We start from the raw sequence: 24,078 nt of genomic DNA on the forward strand, positions 1-24,078 counted from the left end.
CCCAGAAAGAGTGTTGAGGCATTGGCACAGGCTGCCCAGGGAGGAGGTGGAGTCACCGGCCCTGGAGATGTTCAAGAAAAGAGCAGATGTGGCACTGAGGGATGTGGTTAGTGGGCATGGTGAGAATGGATGACCTCAGTGGTTTTTTCCGACCTTAATGATTCCATTATTCTATGACCTGGTCCACTCCATGGGAGACAGCGAGGCAGCACTATGCTACAACACGTTCCCCCACACACTCCTCCAGCACACCACTGCAAGGCTGCAACATTAAAAAGGTTGTGCACAGATAGAAATCTGGATTATCTGGAGCAGCCATGATTAACAGCAGTGTGGATTTGGATGGGATATTAAAGCTGGTGCCTCAGGGCTGAAAGCACATCTCTAACTATTAAAAATCAGATTGAGTGAAGAAAAAATGACACAGGAGAAAATTATCTCCTACTTCCACTACAGGTCCCTGGAGGAGGTTTCTCTGCTTTGCGGCTTAGAATCAGATGAAAATTTGAGCATAGGGCTCACAGAAAGCTGAGTTTACAAGTACTTTCATAATCGTAGCACTGTGCTGTCACAGGTTGTGAGAACTCTGAGAACTCAGGTCTGCATAATTAAACACATTAGAAATGGTGTTGGGGAAATGCTGATGTCGGAAAAATCAGTGTTGATCACACCCCTCCATTATATATAAAACAGTGCTGGCAAGAAATCAGGTCTAAGAGCAGAGTTCACACAAAACTGCATTTTATACATATTTATGATCTTTGATAGCAAAGTACAAGGGCTGCTCTGAAAGTAATGCCTCCTATTTTATTATGTTGTCCCATTACAACAGAGGTGGATGTTGGCGGTATGGCAGCAGAGGTTGAACCTTCCAACCAGCATTCCGTTCCATTTTGTTGCCATGTGACAGATGGCAGCAGAGGGGCAGTCTGACAAAATGGTATCTGACAGGGAAGTGCATATGAAGCAAAGGGGTGTAAGTGAACTCCTCTATGCAGAAAAAATTGCACCCACTGACATTCATTCATCAACCCTTGCTGAACATTTATGCAGACCAAGCAGCGGATGTGTGCACAGTGAGGTGGTGGGTGATGAAACACTGTGAAACAGTGGGTCATTTCCATTGGTGCAAATTTTTCTGAACATGGCATGCAGGCTGCTGTTCACCACTGGCAAAAAATACATAGCTAATGGTGGTGATTATGATGAAAAACAGTGCATTGTAGCTGAGAGCTCTATCAAATAGTGTTACTGTGCTCTTCGCATCCCTTGTCGTTCCCATGGAAATAAATGGGAGGCATTACTTTCGAAGCATCCAAATAACTGAAGGAAAATGTACGCTTTTTTACCTTGAATACTTCCATTGGAAGAGGAAAATTTGCTGCATCATTAAGGGATTTTTCCAGGGCGCATTTCCACTCAGATATCGTCTTCAGAGAATAGATATCTAAAGCAATCATAACAAAAAAAAAAAAAAAACCAACAAAAAAACAGAAAAATCAATTTAAAAAAAATACAAGACCAAGAGGTAAATGTTTGGGGATCAAAGATTTCTGACAGTGTTAAGTTACTGTGTCATAAAAATGGAAGGTTCAATTTTAACGAGCAGCATGTATATCCCAAGCTGTACAGTGTGGATAAATTCAATGCAAAAGCAAGGAGCAGAGGCACATTTAGGGAAGATTGCATTCTATATCCTGGAGTAAAACCCAAGAAAATACACGTCTTTCATTTTCTGTCGAAGAAAAAAGAACTATATGATCTCATCACTTGAAAATAACAAAAATACCAAATATTTCCCAGTTTGAGGAGCCTCGGGTTTTGAGTCAATATTTATATTTGAACAAAACCAGAAATACCCTTAACAATGCTTCTGTTCACTGAAAATTCACCATTGCAGGAGTTTTTTGCAGGAGGGCAGGTGTGGGAAGGAACATTTCAGCTGGCACACGACTGAGCATCACATCAATTCACAGACTTACACTTAAGAATTCCAATCATTACACTTTTAGGCAATGTCTCTGTGCAGATTCACACTGCTTTCAGTCAGTTTCTTTAAATGGGTTTAGTATTATTAAATCATTATATTAGCAAGCCCTTTATGGTTCAGAGCAGTGAAATGCCTATGAATCACCAAGGGGGAAAAAAAACCATAGGAAACAATACTATGATTGAGAACATTATATTGGATTTACTTCTGTCCTAGAAAACATATTGCTATCCTATACATAACAAGTCATTGCAGAGCACTCATACCAAGGTCTCCAGGAGACAAGACAGGTAAAGAGACTGTAACAATTACTAAAATGGAAATGAACATTTACTTAACAATAAACTTGAACCTTGATAAAGACTGAACTGTGCAAAGCTTCGCTTTTGTCAGTGGGGCTTCACTCGCTTCCACCACAGTTCAAGTTGATCTAATTTGCATTTAAATTCTGTACACCTAGGAACTATATATATTTGCAAGCTACCAAAGATTTACTGTGGTATCTTACAATTCTGAAGGAGGAAATAAAAGAAACATATATAAAAAAAGGAATTGGCAGGCACTGTCACCCAGCACTGACAGTACAAGAGAATTTTATGCTCTGATTTCAATAGATTTAAGACCTTATCAAAACAGGATTTGCGGAATCACTCACTGGAAGAGGATGTATTTATACTTCCACTATATCAAACTTTGCTACTTCAGACAGACATCATGGGTGTGTGTACGAATTTAAACATGCTTAAAGGGAAAGGTTAGTCTTTCAGGGCTGTATTGTGAATTCCTCAACTGTCTGGCTATTAATGGGAACATACATTTTGAGTCTTTGTTTACAGCATGCGTGGCGGTCACAAGTGTTAAGAAATGAGCTCTTCATCAAACTGTTGACTATTTTATAGTGCCTATTGCACCCGTTTTCCCCTTACTTAGACTCACAGAATTGCTGAGGTTGGAAAGACCACTAAGATCATTTAATCCAACCATCAACCCATGTCCATGATCACTCCAGACCATGCACTCAGTTCCATATCTGCTCTTTTCTGGAAAACCTCCAGGGATGGTGACTCTACCGCCACCCTGGGCAGCCTGTTCCAGTACCTCACCTGCTTGCAGCAGTCCTGAATGGCTGAAATACAGGAAGGGAAATAACTCACTTTGTTTCTCCCTTTTGAGCTGAAAGGATGCCAAAAGAGCAGAAATAATCAAAAAGTCATGATTTCACCCCAACCTGTTGCTTCTACCAATATAAATTCTAAGTTTCAGAAAACCCACATGGACACCTGCCAAACAGAGCAGGCTGAAAACAGAACTTCATTTTCCATCATAACAGCAGTGGAACATGGGAGAGAAAGAAAGGCAACAATGCTGTGAAAGGTCTGGAGCACAAGCCTTACAGTGAGCAGCTGAGGGAAATAGGATTGTTCAGTCTGGAGAAGAGGACGCTCAGGGGAGACCTTATGACTCTCTACAACTGCCTGAAAGGAGGTTGTGATGAGGTGGGGGTCGGCCTCGGCTCCCAGATAACAGTTATAGGATGAGAGGGAATGGCCTCAAGTTGTGCCAGGGGAAGTTCAGGTTGGATATTTCGGAAAATTTCTTATCAGAAAGAGTGGTGATGCACTGGAACAGGCTGCCTGGGGAGGTGGATGGAGTTACCATCCCTGGAGGTGTTCAAGAAAAGGGCAGATGTAGCACTGAGGGACGTGGTTAGTGGTCATGATGAAAGTGGGTCAATGGTTGGACTAGATGACCTCAGTGGTCTTTTCCAATCTTAATGATATTGTGATTCTACGATTCTGATGTGGCCTTTGGGAGTGACTCTGTGCAACAGCAGTGAAAACAAGCAGCAACTTCCTTGGTGTCAACAAGCTTTGAAAGATTAATACAACCTCAATTGTTTCAATAACCAGCAAGCAGTATTACATGCACATTTCATTAGACAGTGGCAGTTAGCTTATGCTGGCAAGTTTATGGACACTAAATCGCATGGTTAAAAGAGCATAAAGTATTTTGTTTAAGTGATAGTGTTGCAGGTAATTGAACAAAGTGTACTGTGTCAATCTGTATTTAGGTTAACAAGGAGTGAACAATTAAAATCATTGCCAATTTGTCTTCTAATAGAAAGTAACATAAAATGAGACTACCTCTTCCCGCATAAACAGTTGAGGCAAAGACTATCAGTGGCTCTGTGTCAAGCTGCCTCTGTCGATTCGGGGTAGCAAGGAGGCTTATCTTGGATTCAGATCCAAGTGAAAAAGCAAAAAGTGCTATGATCTCTTTACCACAGTTAAAGAGCCAACAGGGCATATAACGCTGTTGAAAAGTTCCCAGTTGGGAACACAGCAGGGATGCCATTTCCTAAGAACTCTCTCTGTACATTCTTATACATTAAGTTGGTGCTAGGACGCGGTTGGCTTCAGAAAAGAGACCTCTCCATCCAAGACGCTGTAGACATTCAGAACAATGGGATCTCCCTTAGAGGACAATGTCCTGCATCTTGAAAGACTGACCTCAGACTGCTGCGCAATGTGACAGTCAGCTTGCCAGGTGCCAGAGGCAGATCAGCACAGCAGAACAACAACCCAGACACACTGGGAAATAAAGCTAATGGTGCATACACAGCTTCCAAGTCAGGGGTTGGTAAAGGACTGTAATAACCTGCAGAGAAGATGTGTAACTGAACATCCTCATTTGATACCAATTAGGCACACAGCCTAGTTTGGAAGTTCTCAGCATCAATTCATAGGATATTCACAGTAGCTTTTATAAAGAGTCTAAGACTGCTGCTTTATCAATCAAGCTGTCCTCTCAACAGGCTTCAAAAGTTAGACAACCAGCCCTGTGTTCATTCCTCTCAACCCTCGGACTGGAAAAAAAAACAGGCTTATCAAGATGCCATTTCATCTGGTCTATAACAGAATGACTTAGACATCCCCTTCTCTCCCCTGATCATAAAGAAAAAGCTGAAAGCTGATCATGCTGAAGCATCATTTCAATGCCTATACAATGCCAAATGCATCTAATCTAACACATAAAAAACTCAACACACTACCCACAAACTGTCACTCCTTCCTAAGACAGTATATACTGGTGACACCAAAGGTCTTTTCCAAACCAAATCTCATTTACCACAGAAGTCAGCAGAAAGGAGGGAAGCAGGTAATGACACGTCCCTGACACAATCTCCTGGTCTGGCAGCCTTAGGAAGTCATATCCTGTAATAGACTACTGTTTAGTATCTTCATCCCTAGGTTTCCTCAAAGCTCTCAGCACCTCATTCTGACAACTCACTACTGCTTCCTGTCTGTTCACGATACCACAACAGTCTCAAAACAAGCTTTATTCATCCACTGTACTTTATGAATATGCCGATGTTAGGTGGGCATCAAACAGCCAATATTATCCATGATGTCAGAAGTTGAGCAGCCAGCATTCCGGTCTCTCAAGATGTATTATATTCTAACTGGTTACTCCCTGGGATGCAGAGCCCAGGAGGGCAAGGATGGGTTAAAGAAAGATCCCTGTGAGAAGACTTCAGGAGGACAGGACTCAGAAAAGGGAAAGACTCACACCCAAAGCGTCTTTTCTCAACAAACTCCAGCAAGACAATGTCCTAGGATGTGTAATTTTTTAAGTCAATGTCAACAAGAAGATGTATGTCACTGAACTCAATAGTAACAATGCTCACTAAAAGGGGAATGGCTAGAGAAATGTCAAGGAGGGGAAACTGATTCTAAATGAAGACAGGAAAGAAATGTAAAAAGCAGTTTAATCTAGGAGAGGGGAGGAGAAAAATACATAATTTCATCAAATCGAGTCCAGTAACAGTTCTAAAGCTAAGACAATTGGGAAGAAAAGAATTAAAAAGAGAAATCAGTATAGAAGGAAACACAAACGGATACAAAGAAAATGGAATAGACAAAGAAGTACAAATGCAGTTTAGGCCACTTCTGTATTGATTTACCAAACCTACACAGGCCAAGAGGTTTCAAAGATGGTCAATGAGAAGGTGTTTCTCTGTAACAAAAATGCTCTGTGAAATAACTGAGTGAGTGATATTCATGCTCTCCAGCATTCACATCTAATTTAGAAGTGATGGAGAACATCGATTCCCACCTCCCTTAGAAGGAAAACACACACTTCCAAAAAGCATTCAAGACCCCAAATTAGACCCAAGACTCATGCAGATCTGTAAACAGCACGTATCATGGTAACTACTCTGAATAAAGTGCAAGGGATAAAAGTCACCTCAGGAACATTCATCCAAAGGAGAGCTACCTTTCTTCCACTGTTAATTCCCGTGGAAAATCTTCATCTGTGGCACAAGAAGAATGAAGCATAGACGTGGACAATTTGCCCATCTACACAGGAAAAAGTGGTGTAGGTCTGCTGTGCCAGAATGTATGCATTAACCCAGAAAGCATACACCTCAAGGGAAATGGTTCCTGTGGACTCAGCTTAGAGGTGCAGACAGCTAGCAAATGTGGGCATTACTTCACAAGAACTGGCAAACAGCTTTGTGGCCCCCAAGCATAAACCACAGCTTTAAGAAAAACACAGGGGCTGCATACTTGCAGCCCCAAAGCAGAACAAACGTGTCGCAGTCTAGACTGTTATGTTTAACCAGATAATAATTTCAAGAGATCCCATCAACCAACTTGACCAACTCAGCCAGCTCAAGATGGAATACTTCCAAGTCACATGCCCTGAGTAGAGAGAAACCCAATTTTTAGTTTGGTGGAGAAAAAAAACACCATTCCAGTCTTCCTCCAGTGCAACAGGGTACTGCCTGGATGGAATCATATCTCCATACGCAGTCAGTGTCTCTGCAATCATTTCTCCAGGAGGCTGCAAACACTCCTGAGCCCCTGCTGTGCTGTGACCCCAGAGCAGTATGCTGCTTACCAATCATTAGTGATTCTTATTTTTCTCCTACACCTACAGCCTTGCACTTCTTGCATCACTAGTTTGATCCTATTCCCTTTGCTACTTCCATTTGAGTCCCAAATTCTATCACTAGCCAACCTCATAGCCTAGTCTGCTTGTGCCTGACTGTCCCTTGAACTTCTCCTGCCCTTGGGTCTGAGAGTTGCATTTTCTGACCTCAGATGGCTTAACTGGAGTACCTATCTCACTCCCTCCAAGCTTGTTTGAAGACTAAACTACACTTCAAAAACATTCTTCTTTCAAGTTGCAATCTCCTGCTATTTGATCTGGTCTGATATACTTGCAAAAAATTTTGCTCCCTTGGAGATAACTCGGGACAAAAACAGTGGTCTTTCAGATCAAGAGCCATCAACCACTTAACTAAAAGGAATATTTCTTTAGCAAGTCGACTTATTCAGGCACACATTACATCCATGAGTTGGTTACACACAAAGCAGGTCTTACTTAGATTCTGTAAAGCCATGTTACATCTGAATGTGAAAGACCTACATGAAGGGACCGTAAATACCCCAGAATGCTTTCTCCAGCCCCAAGAAATTCCATGGAAGTACACTGCTATCCAAGAGAAATGTGCATGGGCATAGAAAACAGATTGGCAAAAGGTCCTTGGGTGAAGGGAAAGCAAACAGAACATAAACTGTGCTGAGAGATGTCACCTAAATCTTGATTTGGAGAACAGTAAATGGTATTCTAGTGAGCCCTACACTATGATGCCTAGAGAAAGACCAAGAAGACCTGGACACCAAAACTCTACTGCAAGGGGCTGGGCAAACAGGCACATCCTTGGACCATCTCCATCAGCTCTGCCTCTTGATACACAAAGCTACTCTTATTGCACACCATTTCCTTCCAGGAGTGAGCAACACTAAACCTGGTTTATTAAATACATTTAATACAGTTTACCTGACCCACTTTGAACCCAAATCAGATGGCTCTTGCATGCAATCTGTGTTCCAGTTAAAACCTGCTGACCAAGCAGTGTGAATGCTGGAAAAGAAGTGGGTTGCACAAGAATCTTAAAACATACCACAGTCATAAAAAATATCACAAAAGAAAACAGAATTTTTAGAAGGGTTTTTTTTTTTTTTTACCTGCAGGTGGGTCCATTCTGTATTTATTCTCTTGACACCAACCGACTGGTCGAAGTCTGCAATCCAAGTAAAACAACCACTGGTCATAGGATTCAGTCTCCTCCAATCCCACATAGCGAAGGCGTAATCTTCCTCCAACATTTTCAACCACACTAACTATCCAGTACTGAAAGGGATTCTGGGAATCCTGCAGCTCTATTAAGGAATCAACTGTAATGAGGTCTACAGGGTTTTTTTCCTCGCAGAGGCTGTTTGAATAGAAGCAAAACTCCTTATTTTAAACTTTATTTGAAGACTTCTCAAGGAAACAGATGACAGCAGAAGATTATTTTTGTTTTTCACACCATCATCCAAGCGATCAGCAAACAGTCTGTTCTTCTTCTATTTTACCCAATGTCTTCCAAGTGCAAATTCAGAAGTAAAACAGAAAACAACAGTTGTGCTAATTTCTCAACCGACATCATAAACAACAACAACAAAAAAAGAATAGTCAGAGGTGGAACAGCCCATAAGGCACACCCGCTTAGGATGCTCCTGGACAATGCAGAGCTCAGTTACATTGAAAGATTTCAAACCAAATTCTCATTGATTGCAGCTGATAAGAACCAACCACAGGATCAGACCCTGCTGTTTACCTAAAAGGCAACTACTTTGGGCACAACACTGAAATTGCCTTTCAGACACTGATATTTCCCACCAAAACAATTTGCCTTGCTCCTACCAGAACGTGGAGCAAATTATTCCCACCATCGTGGATGGAAACGCCTATGGTGGTTTTGCAACCATTTGCACGTGTTTAACTTTACACCTTCGAAGTTGCCAACTGCAGGCATTAAAACAACTATGTGGTATTTTTCAGAACAGTACCTTTGGGGCTCAGTGATTTTCTTTTGTGATTGTGAGCAACTCTGTGTTGTCAGGCTTCTCCTTGCTAATGTAAGGGTTACAGCATTTTTTTAAAGCAAGTTCCAATTCTTACTCAATTTCTCACTTCTAGGGTTTTAAGAACAGCACTAACAATCACTCCAAAATTTGAAAGCACTGTTCCTCAAAGGAAATGTTAAGCACAGGCAAAATGTGTGAAAAAACAACAGCACAATCTTTCTTCTCGTGTGCATGGCTGTTCCGCCTCTTCTTAATTCAACAGTGTATACCTTTCACATTTTGATTTATTTCTTAATATTAATTCTGAAAATCAGTGTCAGCCCAGGTCAGTTCCTTCTATGGGTAGCTAGAAAAAAAAAATAAAGGAGGAGGAAGCCTTATTTTACTTTTGTTAAAAAGCTCTCATATTGACTTTTAAAAATACTCAAATTTTGAGGCATACCCAAATTTGCCTACACCTCCTTTAAGCCAAAAAAACAGCCATCAAAATGAGAATTTGGTAAGAAAAAAATAGGATATAAATTGATTAAAACCTTATCACATGTACACCTTTAACCAGGCCTATGATTAACAGGTATTTCTTAAAATAATGTCTGCCATTATAAGCAACTCCTCTACTGTACAAGCTACAGGCACCTGCACAACCTCTTCAAATATTATTTCATGGCAAAATGCACTCTTAAAATGTAATAACATAACACAAATCTACTTAAATTCCTTTTTTTTTTCCTCTTATACACTGCTTCATTCCAACAAAACATTCTTTAACATCAAATGGCGGTGTAATGATTTACCTTATTACAACAAAACCTTGGCCACAAAAATGTGAATATCGTTCCCCTGATTTGTGTGCTAAATTCTAAGCCAAAGGGCTGTCACTTACTCCTGACAACTCAATGGCTAAGATTAATAATTGGCTTGCTTGAAATATTAACATTTACCATAATTCAAGAGCTCTTTATATGCATAGTTAGCATGTTAAAAAAAATATATCACTGCATATTGATTTAACAGTATAAGAACAATCTGCAGCACTCACGAAAAGCAAATCTGTCGACAGGGGGGTAACATACACTGCACGACACAGACAGCACTAAGCACATATATCACATACAACACCAGAAGAAGGTGAGAAACTGTTTCAAGCCAAGGCAGTGAACTCTCTCTGCATTTCTGCCTGGGACTTCCTATTTGGTGCTGCTTCTAGAATCACAGAACTGAGTTGGAGGGGATTCTTAAGGGCCATCTTGTCCAACTCCTCTGCAATGAGCAGGATCACCTACAGCTCAATCAGGTTACTCAAAGCCCCCTCCAACCTGACCTGGAATGGGAACAGAGAGGTTCCTAATAGCACTGGCATGCACCAGAGATGAGTGCCTTCCCAATGGGAAGGAGGATGAGCAGTGCTCCCCCCATCTGAAGCTGAAGCTGTGAAATATTGTCTAAGATCTCAAGCATGGTGCAAGTCTCCTTGCAAAAGTGCCACACAAGCCAGGTTCTTTGCTATATGGTTGCATTTGCCATAATAGCTCCTCCTTCTTACCCAGTCATCAATGAGCAAGCCCACCACACCCAACTTCCCTGCTAAACCTGACTGCTGTCCTTCAGGAAGCTATTTCTACATGGATGGTTGGACTGGATGATCCTGGCAGTCTATTCCAACCTTGGTGATTCTATAATTCTGTATATAAACAAATCTGACAATGCTCCCCATAAATCTACCAACACCCATCTCCAATCTGTGGGCATTCTTCAACTCCTGGCCATATGAATACCCAAATTTCTAAGCACCTTCCAGCCTAAAGGCAAATAAAATACCCCACGACTCAGTCAGAAGCAGAGCCAGCAGACTCAAGGCAACGTCGCTAACTTTGCACAGCTGTGGACACACAGATATTGCAAGTGCACAGCCCTACTCATGGGGAGCACAAGCACTGCTGCAGCATGCACACCACAAGACAGTATCAGATAGAAACTGCAATCTAATACATACGCCTTCCAGTAAATTTGCAGGTGCAGTCCGGGCGCCAGTCAAATCATGGATAAGAAACTCTGTCCAGTCCACATATTTCTCTTTGATTGCTGCAGAGGATGAGGGAAGAAAAGAAACGCTCAGAGCAGCAGATTGCAATGGACTTTTCGTGTACATTTTAGAGAGACTTATCATTTAGAGAGACTTATCAGCTCTGAAGTTTCAGGTACAGTTGCAATCCTGATCAGGCAAAAAGATAGTTAGTTCACTGTCCAAGCTGCTTGAGCAACCCAGACACAGCCATGTGGTTATACCTCTGAAATATAGGAAGGCCGTGCTCTGCTGCAGCAACAGGGATTTACTACAGCGTGTCTTAGCATCTCCAAGTCCCTCAATCCAAACTGGCCACAGCTCGTGTAACTACTGTGATTCTATACTAGTTCCCTGCTTCCCATGTAGGCTTAGAAATGCTTTATAATGTCTCTTTTTATTTTTAATGATGACCTGAGAGAAAAAAGATCTGTTCAAACTTTTCAGTCCCTTGACAGGACAGCTATAGGCTCTTTCCACCTGAAAGCAGAAAACTCAAGCCTGAGATTGCTGTGCATCAGTCATCGAGTCCACACACCTGTAAGAAGACTTAAATTATTGACCATGAACTTCTACTTGATTTTAACAATATTTTCAGTCATTTTTGAGCTAAATGCTCTAAGTGTGCTACTTCAGGATCTGTGTCAACAAAGTTACGTAAGATTTAACTAAAACATATAAATGCTGCCTCCGGGATTCACACTTTGGGTCAGTTATTGTTGAAATTAGTGGAAGACTGAGCACTCAAAAGCAATTCAGCAAATCTCAGCCTCAGAGATTCACACGTCTCTGAACGCATTGTGCATCTGCAAACCCAGAAGTCAGACTTTAATTCCACCTGTCTCTAAATGGGAATTAAATGACATCAGAAACATTTTGATCTCCCCCCGAAAAACTCATTTACTTGTTTATACAACCAACAGTGATATAGATATGTTAATCATACCTACACCTACAGAAGGGAAAAATCACAACCATTTGAAAATTATGACATTAGTTCTGAACAAACAACTGGTTTAAAGACTACTACCCCATAGGGGAGTCCAGGAAGGACTGTAGATCAACCTGCACAGCTCCGAAATAATTACATTACATCATCCCTTGTGTTTTGCTCAGAAGAAACCGAGTCCTTGCTTAACATTTTAGAGAAACGCTGTCAGTCAACCAAGAGCAACCCAAACCAAAGCACTCTGCACACAAATCAGGACGAGATTCCTGAACAGTTTAGAAATGCAGTGACTTCTCAGCTCTTCCCAAAGATGTCAATGCTCCAGCAATACATGATCTGAGGTTAGGGACTCCATCTGAAGCATGAGTAGATATAAAAGTGTTTCAAGTAACTCAGCTCCTCAGGAAGCCCCAATAATCCCGCAAAAAATGGTTCCTTTAGATCACACAGATCACAACCTGGGCATGATCCTGCAGTCCAGGAAGAGTTAGATGGCCAGGCTCAAATGGATGGATGGAGAAATGGGTAAAGCTTCCTACAATTCTACGAGTGAGGCCATACCAGTATGTGCTGTTAAGGGCTTACAGGTGCTACTCACCCCACAACAAAAGATAGCTTTTACTACCTCCTCGTTACAGAGGAGCACAAAGGCTGAGCAGACATTTGTTATCGAGCTGATGAAGCGTACTGTATGTGTGCACCAAGCACACAGGTGTTCACCAGCGGTATTCAATCTGCGAGTGCCCAGCAAACACTCACTGCCTTTGGGGGAGAAGTAAAAATACAATCCCAAGCTGTCTAGCAGCAAATATACTTGAATTTCATCTGAGATTCAAATCATAGCCTGAATACTTTATGCAATCCGCACAGTTGGCTATGGGAAATGGTAGAATCCGTGCCCAGCAGATCTTACTTCCTGAACTGTGCTCCTTTCCCAAAATCCAGTTCTCCCATTGTGACTCAAACCACATATTATACATCTAAATGACCTTCCAACTGCATTTAGATGTATTTAAAGTCAGCACACTTTAAAGTGCTGGTCACAAGCATCTATAAAATAACATGTAAGCCAGCCTGGAACTGCTCTAAATCTTTTGCAGCACCAATTTTGTATGATTTCCAGGAGATTTTTCACCTTTATATTATTTAAAATGAAAGAATAGCCCGAGAACAAATGGTTTTTACACAGCGCTTTCACTCTCAACACTCACACTGCACACACCTCAACAGTTCCTGTTCACCTACGTTACAACAATAAACAAGCTTAATGTTGGCATCAGTGTGAAGACAGTAATTGGCATAATGAATGGGACTGGAGTCCTTCATTCAGACTTACGCAAAACGCACTGGGTGCATCAGAGAAGGGTGCAAAACTGAACTTCATTTTGGCTCCTGCCCACAAAGTTGTCAGCCAAATTTTTAATGCCAGAGCTTCATTACTAAGGAATGACAAATGTGATTAAAAAAAAAACAAAAACAAACAAACAAAAACCCTGCAACTCTAGTTCAAAGTTTCAAAGCTGGCAGGAGGGGAGAAAAATAGTCAGAATTTTCAAAGTTGACAACAGATTTCAGAAGCCTCCATTTCCAGATGCCCAATTTGAGATGCCTCAGCAGTGCCGGATTCACAGATCTTGCTGTCTGCCAACACCTCTCAGAGAAACACTTTGTCCTCTCTAAGACTTGAACCTCACAGCTTTTGGAGGCCTAAATAAAATGGGGACCCTGTCAACCTTTAAATCTGGATTACAGGCTACTGAAGTCTAAAAGCGACAAGATGATCTCTGTATTCAGACAAAACAGACTCAGATGAAAAAAATCACTACCCCCAGTTTCTAAGTGGCTTCAGAATCATCCTCCCGAAACAAAACCAGTATGTGGGGTTTTGCTTCATTTTAATCTTCTTTTGCATTGCAGATAAAGGGACTCTGGAAACCTCTGGGAGAGAACAGATTGCACTGGACGTTTTAGGAAGACGGTTTTGCACGTATTTTCTGTGCCTGCAGAGCATGATCAGGATTCTCAGTACTGCAGTGCAAATCACTACAATGCAAATATTAATTTCTAGTAGTAATGAAGTGAATCTGAATCATCATGAGATCTGCAAAAGCCTCTGAGGATCAAGCAAAATGTTAAACAAGAATACTCAAACAAAAGGAAATCTACAGGGTAAATGAGAATAGCTGGCAGTGTAATGCATGGGTGTCCACCCTGGGCATCCATCTCTGGTACAATGGTGCTTCACTGGTATATCTATCCCAGTGCCTGTCAACTGAAGCACTGATTTTAAATTGCTAATTCACACTTTTGCTTATTAGCTATAGGAAAAACACCCAACAAAACCTCTCCTATTGCAGATGTGCTGGAAGAACTCTGCTTTTAGAGCCTATCTTCAGCTAGCTGGCCAGTTGGTGGGATAGGATAGAGAATGGGACAAAGGATCGTAGAATGACTTAGGTTGGAAGGGATCTTAAAGATCGTTGAGCTCCAGCCCCCTGCCATGGGCAGGGTTACCAATCACCAGATCAGGCTGCCCGAGGCAAAAATATTTTTTTTCCTTTTTTATAAAAATGAGTCAGGAGTGGCCCACTGGGCTCAGACATCTGTATTTTCTCTCCCTTTCAATGGATCCATCTTCCAAGAAGACCTCTTTGGAGGACCTTCTAAGGAGAGAGAAAGACAAATGAAATAAAGCAAGAGAAACCTCATCATTAAATACCTTCAAACGGATCCTTTTCATGCAGAGAGGCAAGCTGCTGTACAAATACCAAAAGCCACCAAGAACAACACAGTCACTGAAATGGCAGCAATTTATAACTGCACAGTAGTTCTCATGTGAATTCATTCCACTCTGGTTCTTACAGAGTCGTACAAACTCAAAAGTTGACCAGAAATCTTCACAATTGTTATAACAGTCTCTGGTACTTCTTTGTGGATGATATGGGTTTAAACATTTTTGCAGTCCGAGGAGCCCATGAAACTGGAAGAATTTTATCAGTGAATTAAATCCTTTCCAAGCAGAGATGAGTACTCTTTGCACATCCACCCCTCCCTCAAAAGGCACAGCTCGTTTGTCATAATGGTACCTTGGAAAGCGACTGCTGTCCACATCACAACAGGAGACCTAAAAGGCCCAATGACAAGAAAGCATTTGAGATATCTTAATTACACTGGGGTAACCTTGGAAGTGATATCCTAACCAGTAATGGTTTCCCTGACTAAGGCATAAGTACTAGACACACTGACTAGTCCATAGAGCATGAGGCCTTGGGGTTCTATGAGGACAGAGATTGACCAAGAGCCCAATAATACTACAAGAGACAGACCCATCTTAGTGTCAATCCCATAGTCCTGTGTGGGTTGTCTGAGAAGAGAAGTGAGGAAGATGAGGCTGTGCAATGGTCTGAGACCCTGGGGGCCAAGTGCCATCAAATGTATCACTGGGGAAATGATTCAAATGAAGTAAAGAGAGGATGGCAGAAAAAAAGACTTGACTTAGTGTTCCCACTGATGCAAAGGCCACAGCATGGGCTGAACTGAAAGATTAACCAAGAAATAATCCAGAGAGGAGCCAGGCATTGGTAATGCTCTCATCATGGGAAAAGCTTGAGAGTTTGCATTATATCAGACACAGTACAGCCCAAATACCAGGCATACATGATACCAAGTGATATTTTAAAAATGGCAGTGCTCTCCTAACTACTTTTCTTTCCAGGTTTAGGAGGTGACATCACAACCCTCTTTGGAACAGCAGCTTGTGCACTCAGATGTGCCTGCTCCCTTTGGGTTGGATCCAGCTCATCTTGAAGCCAGCATGGTGAGGAGGTGAATGCTTTCACACCTCTGTGGTTCCAAGGCAAAGGCTTTTAAAAGCATCTTCCTGCCATAAAAATGGTACAGAACCACATGCCTTAGAGCAAGACAGCCCAAAATTGATGCCAGATCTGCACACTGCTTGGCCAGGGCACATCCCTACTCTGCTACAGTCTCTGTAGTATACTGGAGACAAATACAAAGCCATCCTGCCTCCCTCAATGAAGAATACTCATTTAAGAGAGCAGCTTCTAGTTCAGTCAGTATTACAGACGATTCTTAAATTAGAAAGAAAAAGGACCCTTCCACATTAAGATTCTATTTCCGCAGAAGCGATGGTACAGGTTATAAAACTGAGCTCCCTTCCTCAGGGCTGAACTCCATAAAAAAAGGGCTGCACCCAATATCCAGCAAATAACAATGATTCTTCCCATTTTGTTCCCTACTTGATTCATCTTGTCCCCAGCCTCACTTCTTATGTCTATTCCTCTCCACATCTTTCAGTTCCCTGACATCTTCTCACTTTTACTCATTCATCTCATTTTCCTGACTGTGGGTTGCCGACCCAAAAGCCAACCTCAGTGCTGATGCAACACACACATTACTTAATGTGCAAAGGACCTTCAGGACCACATGCCAAGCACTAGGTTCTCCCTGTTTTTCACTATTAACAGCTTAAAAATGGCCCCTCCCCCTTGCATTGTGCATGCTGACCTCAAAAGCCATGCAAACAGGGCAAAAAAGTGCACAGCACTGTAAACCCTGCATCACCACCTTCCCCATAATTGTGCTAACCATGCACCTGAGAACCAAGACGGCTGCTTCCACCCTCTGCTCATTCAACCACGTAATGTCTGCGCCTTGCTTTAGCCACAGTGTATAATGGGTTCAGATTTATCTGCCTCTCTAGAGAAATAAGAGATTAAAAGAATATTTACAGTCCCATGAAAGCACTGAGCCATAGGCACTCCATTCAATGTGTATGAGATACTGTTATCACATTACCAACTCGTGGGATTTTATCTAGTCTTTAATAGTTGCTCTTTTTCATAAAGCCACTTCTCCCAGAGTCACGGGATCATACAAAATCTTCATTTTCTACTGTCCTTTCATTTTTATTTTTATTTTTTTTTTTTTTTGCTCCAAGAACAATGCACTGCAGAGCATGGGGGAAAAAAATGAAATCTGAAAGACTGGCAGGAGCACGATTTGAACTGACACACTGTTGAACAAATACCTCATTGGGTTACAACACCAAGATAAGCTACTTCTCCAACAGCCTTTACACATCCCATGCACATTTTTACTCTTCTCAGCTCCAAGGCAAGATGTAAGAAGCAGAAGTGTGGGCCAAGACTGTGCTTTCACTAACCTGAGCATACAGAATGTCATTACTTCAAAATAATTTATTGCATTCAGTTGTACACCTTCACCTTGACCATTCCTACAAACGTGGTGGCCAGTAAATGGAAGAGGACCCACAACACTGGGTAAGATGCTGGAATAAATAGCATGTTAAAAGCTGAATCAGCAATTCTATATATTAAGGAACAAGGTAACTACTTATGCCAAACCTACGTGCTGAGTAGGCACATGGAGGTACAGAGACAACCTATCACCAGCCCATCTGAGAGGATCTGGGCTTCTGCCACCAGTAACATGGTACAAGACAAGTAGTAGCATCAAATTATGCTTACGTTTTGCTCTAACTAAGAAAAGAATCCTTAGACAAAAAACAAACAAACAAAAAAACCCCACCACTTTGCATTATTTTTATTTGCATTAACCAGGATCACAAGCAGCCTGTCAATATCTCCCCTAGAGAATCCCCACTGGTCCCCATTAACATCTAAACATCCGAGTTTCAGTTTTCTGAAGAAGGAATGGAGTCTCAAACAGCTTTATAGAACGGTTTTAAATCTTTGGGATAAATCTGTTAAGTGACACCACTGTCATTGTGGTAACTATCACTATTAAAAATTTACATCCTTCCTAGGAACTGAATGAAGAAAACTGGTTAATGAGAGGAACTATAATCAGACAAGATCCAGGCAATTCTTATCACTCCAGTGCAAAGCAAGCTAAAACATCAGTGTTTCAGGAACAATAAATTTCTCAAACAAGCAGTTCAGGACATTCAAAAGTTTACACGTAGATAATACAAAACTGCAGTTTTCAAAAAAGAGCATGCTGCAAAAAAGAAAGAAAAAAAAAAACTTGCCATCTTGATATTTTAAAAATTGATGTAATACGTTTGATGAAAGATTTATTTTTTATAAAGGTCTAAACACGTAAGTTGTAAGCATGTTACAAAGGTCTCAATGATAGAGTCAAAACGAGATGTCGTTATATCAAAACAACACGGAACACTGAAACAATTTGTTTAGACTTCACCCATCAAAACAATTTGTCAAAACTGACATGCTCCTACAAAATATTACCGTTTTGATAAAGCAGCATTTTGACAGAAAACAGCTGAATCCTAACATTTTCAGTCAGCCTGCTGAACTATACATCCCTGAGGACCAAACTGGAGGTGGAAATGGGTGGGGATGTGTGTGTTGCACCTGCTCAAGGATCCCCCTGTGCCTCCAAGCAAGAGGCTCAGGTCATGTCTATACTCTTCCTGACCCATCTCCAAGTACTTCATGGCAAGCAGCATCCCCTGCTGTGTATCCTACAAAGCCCAGCACAAGACTCCCTATTAGGCATTTCCAAAATAAATAAAATTCAAAAAGCTATGTAGTGGTTTCATGACGTTTTCCATGAAATGACTGTTCGTTTTTGGTTCTTTCGTGGGCTCCCTGGAAAAAGCCAAATGTGGCTGGAGATGCCTTCAAAAAACTTTCTGATTTAAAGCTTTAAACAATCTACTGTTCTCCCAAGGGCAGAGTTTAAATCAGATCACAAAATGATGAAACTGCAAGGCCCAAAAAGAAGAAAAAAACCATGCATGAAAAGGTGTTGATCTCATTTCCTACTGATACGGCCTTATATTTCAAGGGATATAAACTTCAGAGCTCAGACACCTCCTTACAGACACCTGTCTCAAAAAATGAAAGCCTTCAAAGGAAATATTACATAGGAGATTTTCATGGAAAAATGAAAGCTATAAGCAACTGTGTATCAAACAACACACACGTGTTCAAAATACACTCCTGGAGTCAGCAGTACATCATGGTCCCATTCGTACGCATTTGTAGCAGATTCACAGATAAAGGTATGGTAACTACAACGGAATGAGTCACTCGTGCACTGCTGAAGGATGATGGTTTAAACTACCCATTGATCTCCTAGCTCTTACAGCTCTTAATTATCTAATTGCCTTTTAAAAATAAAACTTTGAAAACGTATACATTTCAAATTAATCTTCTTTGTTTAGACTGCGTGAGCTGCTTCACGCGACAAAAATATTCTGTATTAACTTTCTAATTACCTTTCAAGACTCCAGCATGCTCCATTTTTCAGGCTACTGGAAACTACACAATCCCATTTCTAACATCCATGCTTCACTTTTTGTGATTTTGACCCAAGAAAAAGTCAATTTTATTATTTTTTATAAAGGTCTATGTGCAGTCTTTGTTTACGGAATTCTGCATGCAAGAGCATTTTTCAATTAGAAAAAGAAATAAAAATGAAGAAAGGTGTGAACATTTCATGTGCTTTACATTCTCACTCTTAGTGTGCATTTATATTGAATTTCAGTATGCTGCAACTGCTATCCTTCTTGTTACCATTCAAGGCACCCAGAAATGATCCACTTGCACTCTCTCAGTCAAAACAAACAAAATCACATGGAAAAAAATGTCTCATCGGTCACAGAAGGCTTTACTTCCTAGCATCTTTTAGTCCTTTGCACACATAGTATTCCTCTTGGGTTTCTCTACTCCTTAATTAACTGGTGCTCTTATAACAATAAAAAAAAGCAACGGGTGGCATGGGAGTTGCTTTTCATTTTCGAAGCTCACTGTGGTCTGTGCTATGTGCCCAACTCAGTTGTGGGAGCTATCAGAGGGAGAAGTGGATGTGGGATGCTATGGGAGAAAAGTGTGCACGTACAGATGGGGAAAGTGAATGCTATCATATTGAAGTTATTTTTCTGAATGACACCAAGATCTTACAGAAATCATTCCATTTACTCACTGCAGCCTCAGACATGTGCTGTTCAGCACACTGTGGTTTTGCCAAGAAAGAGATGGTGGAGTCACCATTCCTGGAGGCATTCAAGAAAAAGGTAGACATGGCACTGACGGACATGGGTTAGTGGACATGGTGAGAATGGGTTGATGGTAGGACTAGATGGTCTTAGTGGTCTTTTCCAACCTTAATTATTCTATGATTCTAAGGAACAGCTGGCAGGAGGGTTGCCACCAGTCACTGCTGAGGTATTTCTGTGCAGTAGGCTCAGTTGTCTCAGCTTCAAATACAACATTATGGAAAACAAACACTCTTCTATGCTACGGCTTTCTGTTTACAGTGTCCAAGATCAAAAGAGAAATTTGCCTAATAAATCCCAACAACAGCATGGTTGCCCTTGTGCCACTAACCTGTACAGCTTGCCTTGATTGACTGAGTCAATGGCCGCAGCTACCCACCCTGCATGCAAGCTGCAGTAAATGATCTACTCATAAATACTGTGATTAATTACTCTCCCTTAGTTAAAAAGTCAATACTCTTCTTGCACTGAATTGCTTAAAATAAAATTTTAAAAAAAGGAATAAAAAGGAGAAGCATGTTGATAATGAGAAGTGGCTTTGCTCTATCAAAGTGGCATTATCTATCAATTCCAGTGTGATTAAGTACATAAAGGACAGAAGTAAATTTATCATTTCTGTTTGTGCTAAAATCATAGGACCATTTGCTTTGGAAGGGATCCCTAAAGGTCATCTAGTCCAGCTCCCCAGCAATGAACAGCAGCAGCCCTTCGGTGTAAGATGACTTCACATGAGTAGCAATGCACTACTGAGGACCATTGGGATGCAGCACAGCTCTCCCTTGGGAAAATAGGAACTGGGAAAGAGGGAGATCCAGAGACAGTTAGAGGATAGGGAAATTCATCTCTCTCCATCTTTCAGCCTTTTGGGAAAGCAACCAATTAATTCACCCAGTTCTCAACACATACAAAAGTCACCTACTGTCATCCAGCCTCAATGGGGTGGTATTCAAAGATTCAGCTTTTTCACTCATTTGCAGTGAGTAACCCTGTTTTTAAAGTGATTTTACATTAACTTCATCTGGAATGCTGCTCTGAAACCTTGTCATCTAGGCTAGGCACCAAACAAGAGAAACAGCTCCATTACACTGATACAAATCGGGAAAGGCAGCTGCAAGGCACCTTACTTGGAAATACTGAAGTTCCTCTAGAAAAACATTTTTATTTGGGCCACTTACCTGTTCTCTTGTATCTGCAGGTACAAAGGCTGATTATTCTGATTTTGCTATAGGACCCAACATAGTAAAAGAAATATGTTTTTAGCTTTTGAATACCCATACAATAACTAGGAGGAAACCTGCTTTATAACCACAAAGGTTATACAGACTTCTGCAGAATTTCTTGTCTTTGCTCTCATCTAAACAGACACCGTGCCCTTTTTATGCGCAGCAATAACGTTGCTCTCTGCTCAATTCAATTCCAGGTATAAGGTAACTAAATCTCATTTAGAAATTAACCAGGAATGGCTCACTTAAATGGTCTCATACGTGTACATACACAGATAGAGCTGCTGGGAGGTATTTTTGAAAGCCAGGCAAAGCCCAGTATTTGAAAGCTCTGAACAAACCATATAACCATGGGGGTTCCTCATCATTAGTATCAATGTCCATTAGGGTGACAGCTCACTGTGAAAATAAGCATCCAAACTCCACGATTCTTGCCACTTAACCCCAAGCCTCCATGCGCGTTCCTTGATTACTTTTTCCTCCGTTTGCATTAAGTGCTGTGCTCAATGCACAGAAGAAATGTTTCATGCAAGATGAGAGCTCCAGCTCCCAATCTTCAGACCTAGGAGTCTTAATGAACGCTTTGTCAAATCAGGAGTTTGGGAGCATTCAGGGAAGTGGAGGAACCTGGTATGCTGATTGTAATTTTGAAATCCATTTTTATCTCACAGAGATTTAAAAAAAAAATAGATAAGAACTCTGTTTTCCAGGCAAAACCAGCACCTTAACAAAGGTGCATGAAGTGGCCCAAGCAGATGCTCAGCTGTTAGTTTCTTCCAAGCTTTATCTGAGTGAGAAGTAGGACGTGAAGTCATCCTCGCACAGACACTTTATAAAGTCCAGATTTCTAAGTTCCAGCAGTCAGTGGGAAGAATGCATGCCTGTTGCTTTTGCTTGCCCGTCAACACTCTGATTAAGACTACATACAGAACTTCGTATTCTTTCTGTGCATTCATTTCAGAAGAAGAACAAGGAAAGAGAAAAAATGCTCGTCCACTAAGCAAACTGTAGTAGTTTCCAGATCCATCCCCAGCAAGTCAGATCCTGAACCAATAGCCATAAAGTCATCAGTTTGCTTCATACCACATTAGTATCTGTCCACCATGAGGCATACAGTGGACCACATCAATAGTTACTACAAATTATAATGGGACTCTCACATAATACTGCATTGCACAAGTTCCCTCCGATGTTAGAAAGTGAAGCTTGTGGAGGAAGGGAGATTTAGAGGCCACCTGTTCTAGATGACAAATACTATCTCCTTGGCTTGTCTTTGCAAGTGAACACAAGAGGCTCTTTTACATCCTGTCCTGTCCCTTCAGGATCTCATACTCCAGCCTCAAATGGGATCTGCACCGTAACAACACCTAAAAGTTATGGGCCATTCCGTAAGTGGATGTCATTGCAATATAAATATTGTACCCAAGGCTCTGACCTTACGTCTTCAAACTCTGTCCAATTATCTCACGTACTAAGTGCCTTTTCTCACTTCCTAGTCCTGCAGCCACTTTCTGAAGGCTATTCTTTGGAGACAGCTCTGTAAAATGAAACAAATTTACAGCAGTACAATGTTCTTACATAAAGAACAAACCAGTGTGGTGCACGATTACCTCCTTTTCTCTGGCAATACCAACAGCCTACAGCAAATATCCACTATAAAGAAGGCATCAAAACACAGAAGCACAAATATACAGAGACCCGATGTCCAAAAAATCCATTCTGCATTTATTTTTTTTCATTTCCAATTTGCTACAGAAATATGGAAATTAATGGAGAAAACGCTTGCAGTTCATTATACAAAATCTATCTAAAATTTAAATATCTAGACTCATGCTATCTGAGATTATCAGGTGCTGAGGCTACAAGCAGGTGAAACGTATCTCTGACTGAATGGCCACAGACCAGCAATCTGCAAATCGTACCTTCTCTTGAAGACTGTTTGCAGCCTGTACCACAACCCAATATCATGAAGATACCAGAGACAAGAGGGAAAGCAAAACCTTGGATAAAAATTGTCTGGACTCAGGCAGGAGGCTGGTGATGCTGTATTCGAGTCAGTGAGGAACACTGCTACACCGTACGAACAGAAAACAAGGAGGCACTAGGATGAATTTAAGGATTTGCTTGCAGTTCACTGCGAATCACAGAATCATTAAGTTTGGAAAAACCACTAAGATCATCTCAGCCATTTGTCAACCCATCCCCATCACGCCCACTAACCACATCCCTCAGTGCCACATCTCCACATTTCTTGAAGACCTCCAGGAATGGTGACTCTCCCACCTCCCTGGGCAGCCTGTGCCAATGCCTCAACACTATTTATGAGAATAAATTTTTCCTAATATCCAACCTGAACCTCTCCTGGCACAACATATAGCACATAGCAGAATAGCTTCCTCAGTTTGGCAAAGCTTTCTCTGGATCCATTTTCTCTATCAACTCCAGCATGTTGGGAAGTACCAGCATTTTTGTGCCATAACCCTAAAATGCTGTATTTCCCACATTTCTTCAAACATTCCCAAAAGTGACAGCATGGAAAAAAAAAAAAAAAAGTGTGGTTTTTTTTCAATACAAACACAGGAGGCAGATTCTCTGCTTCACATCACAAAATAAACCATCAATCAGAAAGTGTGTTAGCACATCCTGCAGCCCATTTGCTTGTTTCAATTTTGTTTGTTGTTTTTACTCTTATAATTCTATTGTGATCAAAATGAAGCAGGAAGGAGAATACAGACAGAAAAAAAAAAAGATAGGAATTCTGAAAAAGAGCTTTCCAACATCATGTAACAGCAACAGAACTGACCCAACAACTGGATTCCTGGTTCAATGAAATGCTATTAAATTCCCATCAGAAAAATGCTTTATAGGACTATCACTTAAATCTCTGCTCCACTTAATAGCG

The 24,078-nt window shown here is 41.1% G+C and overlaps 1 protein-coding gene across 1 annotated transcript in view; it reads right to left on the minus strand.

The window, feature by feature from the left end:
* Nucleotides 1-24,078, minus strand: part of SFMBT2 (Scm like with four mbt domains 2) — a 115,702-nt gene that overhangs the window by 57,477 nt on the left and 34,147 nt on the right. The window contains 4 exon segments of the mRNA XM_040654374.2: nt 1,350-1,447; nt 8,029-8,263; nt 8,265-8,276; nt 10,907-10,995. Coding sequence (XP_040510308.1) covers nt 1,350-1,447; nt 8,029-8,263; nt 8,265-8,276; nt 10,907-10,995 — 434 coding nt within the window.

This window comes from Gallus gallus, chromosome 1, assembly GCF_016699485.2.
Source record: "Gallus gallus isolate bGalGal1 chromosome 1, bGalGal1.mat.broiler.GRCg7b, whole genome shotgun sequence".
Lineage (NCBI taxonomy): Eukaryota > Metazoa > Chordata > Aves > Galliformes > Phasianidae > Gallus > Gallus gallus.